Raw genomic sequence first — 3,640 nt, 5'->3', positions numbered from 1 at the left:
CAATCTCGAGCTAAGCAAACCCTAAACGTACGAACAAGAAAAAAGACAATTTGGTGCAGCAATACGATCTGCTTTTCGTGGTCTTTTTCATTGCATTATATAGGGGATACAAACTCGTGTCCAACACAACACAGGCCCAACACAACGCGACCTGGTATAACACCGTCTTACAAAACATTTCCTAATACGACCTATCCTCATACGTATACTGGACCGACTCAAACACTTCCAAACACAGCAGGCCTCCTACCTAAGCTTAATTGCTAACATAAACCAGCAAGTCTATCGAGGGTATCTCCCGGATAGCGCAAACTCTTCTTCTAGGCTATAACACCTGCTTACTTCTCTTCGATTCGCTCCATTGCTTGTCAAACCACCCATGACACGCTCCTTAGGTGGTTGGAGAGCCTCCATTGCCATTTCCACTTTCCTCATTGTTGGTCGCTCTCCTGCTACCAGTTTCATGCATGACACAGCCAAAGTAGCTACTTCTTCCACTTCCTTACCTCCCTCCTCCACAATCTGTGGATCCAGTATATCGACCAGATTGCCATCCTCATGTAATTCAACAAACTGAGTGACAATCCAATCACCTTCGGAGGACATACACAATGATGGTCTCTTCCTTGTAAGCAACTCAACAAGAAGGACTCCAAAGCTATAGACATCGCTACTTTCGGTTAGTCGTCGCGTGTAATAATACATAGGGTCTAAATATCCAATAGTTCCCTGCACTGCAGTTGTTTTTCCTGTTTGATCTATGGGGATATACCTTGAAGCTCCAAAATCTGACACTTTGGCTGTCAAGGCATCATCAAGAAGTACGTTGGAAGGCTTAATATCTCTGTGGATTATGGGGACTGAAATGGCAGAGTGGAGGTAAGCAAGAGCTTTGCTTACTTCACCTATTATCCTTAATCTATCTTTCCAAGGTAGTGATCTAGGTGCCTCCACGTGAAGATGGTCACTTAACGTTCCATTGGAAATGAACTCATAGGCGAGTAAAGGTACTTCTGTCTCAAGACAACAACCTTGAAGCTTAACAATATTCTTGTGGTTGATCTGCGAGAGCATAGCAACCTCATTTATGAACTCATCAATTTCTCTCTTGACCACAATATTTGATTTCTTGATGGCCACCACATGCAGATCTGACAAAATGCCTTTGTAGACAGTGCCATGCCCACCACCACCAAGCCTACGAGCTTGATCAAAATTGTTGGTGGCTTTCTCTAGCTCCTCTAAAGAAATGAGCATCCTCTCTGCGATGTCTGCCCTATGAGATACCAATTGCTTCAGCAGTTGTCCACGGTTTTGACTAAAGAACTTGTGTCTCAACGCCATCGTCTTGCGTTGCTTAAGATCGCGAGTTATTAGCAGTGCACCAACAACCAAAAGCAGGATGCATGGGCCACTAGCAACCGAGAAACCAATGATTATGCCCAAGTTACCTGAAAATTAGGAAATAGGCATACATATGTTTACTATTACATTTGAGCAAGCATGTACAGGTAGAACGGACGACCCAACAAATTAATTGTTTCATTGTTTGCACACACTCGCAGTAATCGACAGGCTAGTGAAGTGGTGATCATCATACCTGACTTGACGCAGCCACCGGGTATGGTTGGGTCGCCATGGGTTCCTCTGGGGCAGTGGCACCGGAACGATCCCTGCAGTTCCTCACAGTCGCCTAAGCAGCCATATGTTCCGTTCTGATCGCACTCTTTGACATTGACTTCTACATGTACACAATCTATGTCATCATGTCTTGTTTAAGAGTAAAGTTAAGCAAAAACAGAATCAAGTTTACAAAAACAACGATACGTAAACAAAGCTACCTTGGCATCCTCCAGTGAGGTAAGGGTTTCCCTCATAGCCCTTCATGCACCGGCAGGAATAGGTGCCTCCGTATGCGGCCTGTTTGCAATCGCTGTTGGTGCTCTTGCAGATGCTCTGGGCTGTGTGGTCCGGGCATTCCACTCGGATGATAGGATAATTGGCTGGGCCGTGAATCAGCCCCCACCCGAGACTCACGGGGACAGTGAGCTGATCAGCCTTACCCCGATCTTTGTCGTCGCTGGTAGTAATGTTCAGAACCACGTCCAGGTACTGCTGTAAGTCGAACCAACCGGTCTGGGCGATGAGCACATTCACGGGCAAATCATTGTCCTTGGGATTGGGAAGGCAGTAGTTGAGCCGCTTGAGTTCCATGCCCAAGGATGTGCTGGCAGTCACGATGGATGACTTGCAGTAACCAATTGTGGTGCAGGCAGTGAAATTGCCGTTTGGCCGACAATAAATGTCGGGCTTAACAGAACCAGCGCTGCACAAAGAGATGCAGCCGCTGATGAGGCTCCCATTCCCCCTTAACGTTGCCTTCACATTGCAGCCCGTGAGGATGAGCTCGTTGTATCCCGGTTCCAGGAAGTATGACAAGCCACCGGTGGCCTCAGTGCCACCGAGACTCCACCGGCCGGACCAGCCGCTCTTGTTTACGGACTGCACCGTGTCGATGGTGATGGTGCTGGAGTCAAGGGAGATGTCGACGACCTCAAGCATGCCAGCATGACCGTCGCCGAGCAGAAGCCTTGGGACATTGCTACTTCCGTGGTCGCAAGTGAGCTTGAACCCCGGCGACCTGTAGCAACGGGCCGGGCCCATTCCAAACGGGTAAGGCACAGTCACGTTGCCACAGGTGGTGTTGCAGTTCGGCATCCCTATCACCATTGGTGGATCTCCGGTGGCGGCGACCACTGGCACCGTGATCAGCATCATCATCATCATGGCAATGGATGCCCAGCTGGTTAGCATCACGGTGGGAGTACGGGGATGTATCATGTCTCTCTACTCAATGTGCTTGTGTGCTGAGGTTATTTAAGCGTGTGTACCGCTGAATATATAGGGTTGTGCTTTACTATCACCCGATCGATAAGATGGGTCATCTGGTACCAAACAAAAGAAACGTCTAGTGGACAACACTAGCGGACAAAGCATCCAACTTTTTCCTCTCCCAAAAACCACCGAATTTATATTTATGGGGAATAGCAAAATAACATAATTTGCTGCAGTCCTCCAATGACAGTGTAGTTTTTTTTACATAAAGTTGTTCAAATTTCATAAGTGTGTGCTGTCCTAATGTTGGAAATTCAAAATTTTGCAACTCAAGTTTCAATAATTTCAAAACATATCTTGCATGTAGTTTGGTGACATTGATCGGGAACAAACTCAGTAATGCTCACTCTTTCCTTCAAAATATGCTCACCCCACTAAGTATTAACAGTTTACCTTAACAGTTTGACTAATTCACAACTAGATATATTAACCAGGTAACCCGGCCGGCTGGCGACTATGGCGCCGGGGTCTTCATCACCGGCCAGCGCTTGCGCCCCCGGTGATCGCCGGAGGGTTAGTGGGCGCTTCTGGGCTCTGGCGGAGGCTGACAGTGGAGACGACGAGGAAGACGACGGGTGTCCCGTCAGCTCGTCGGCATACTCACCGACTCCTTCAGATGTGATTTGTGAGGCTTTTGCTCCCGGTTATGACGAGGATGAGGTGGCCGAGATCGTGGAGACGGCCGTCCCTCCCGAAGATCCGGCGAGGATAGGCTTGAGTCCCGGAGAGAAGGTGGAGTTGCGCG

General features: G+C 48.2%; 1 protein-coding gene across 1 annotated transcript; it reads right to left on the bottom strand.

The window, feature by feature from the left end:
- Positions 1-249: 249 nt before the first annotated feature.
- LOC119293136 (putative wall-associated receptor kinase-like 16) lies at positions 250-2,814 on the bottom strand. Its single transcript, XM_037571697.1, has 4 exons — positions 2,509-2,814; positions 1,842-2,247; positions 1,601-1,741; positions 250-1,451 (listed from the first exon to the last, which is right to left on the bottom strand). The coding sequence occupies exons 1-4, from the start codon at positions 2,812-2,814 to the stop codon at positions 283-285; spliced, it is 2,022 nt and encodes a 673-aa protein (XP_037427594.1). The 3' UTR covers positions 250-282.
- Between the last annotated feature and the right edge of the window lie 826 nt (positions 2,815-3,640).

The sequence above is a fragment of the Triticum dicoccoides genome, chromosome 4B, assembly GCF_002162155.2.
Source record: "Triticum dicoccoides isolate Atlit2015 ecotype Zavitan chromosome 4B, WEW_v2.0, whole genome shotgun sequence".
Classification (NCBI taxonomy): Eukaryota; Viridiplantae; Streptophyta; class Magnoliopsida; order Poales; family Poaceae; genus Triticum; species Triticum dicoccoides.
Note: the sequence above shows the minus strand (reverse complement) of the source record. Positions and strands in the feature narration are given on the sequence as shown.

Coding starts and splice junctions, on each gene's coding strand:
- LOC119293136 (XM_037571697.1), bottom strand. CDS start 2,814: ATGCTAACCAGCTGGGCATCCATTGCCATGATGATGATGATGCTGATC. Junction 2,248..2,508: donor GCACCATCACCATCGACACG/GTGCAGTCCGTA, acceptor GGTTACTGCAAG/TCATCCATCGTGACTGCCAG. Junction 1,452..1,600: donor CGGTGGCTGCGTCAAGTCAG/GTATGATGATCA, acceptor CCTAATTTTCAG/GTAACTTGGGCATAATCATT.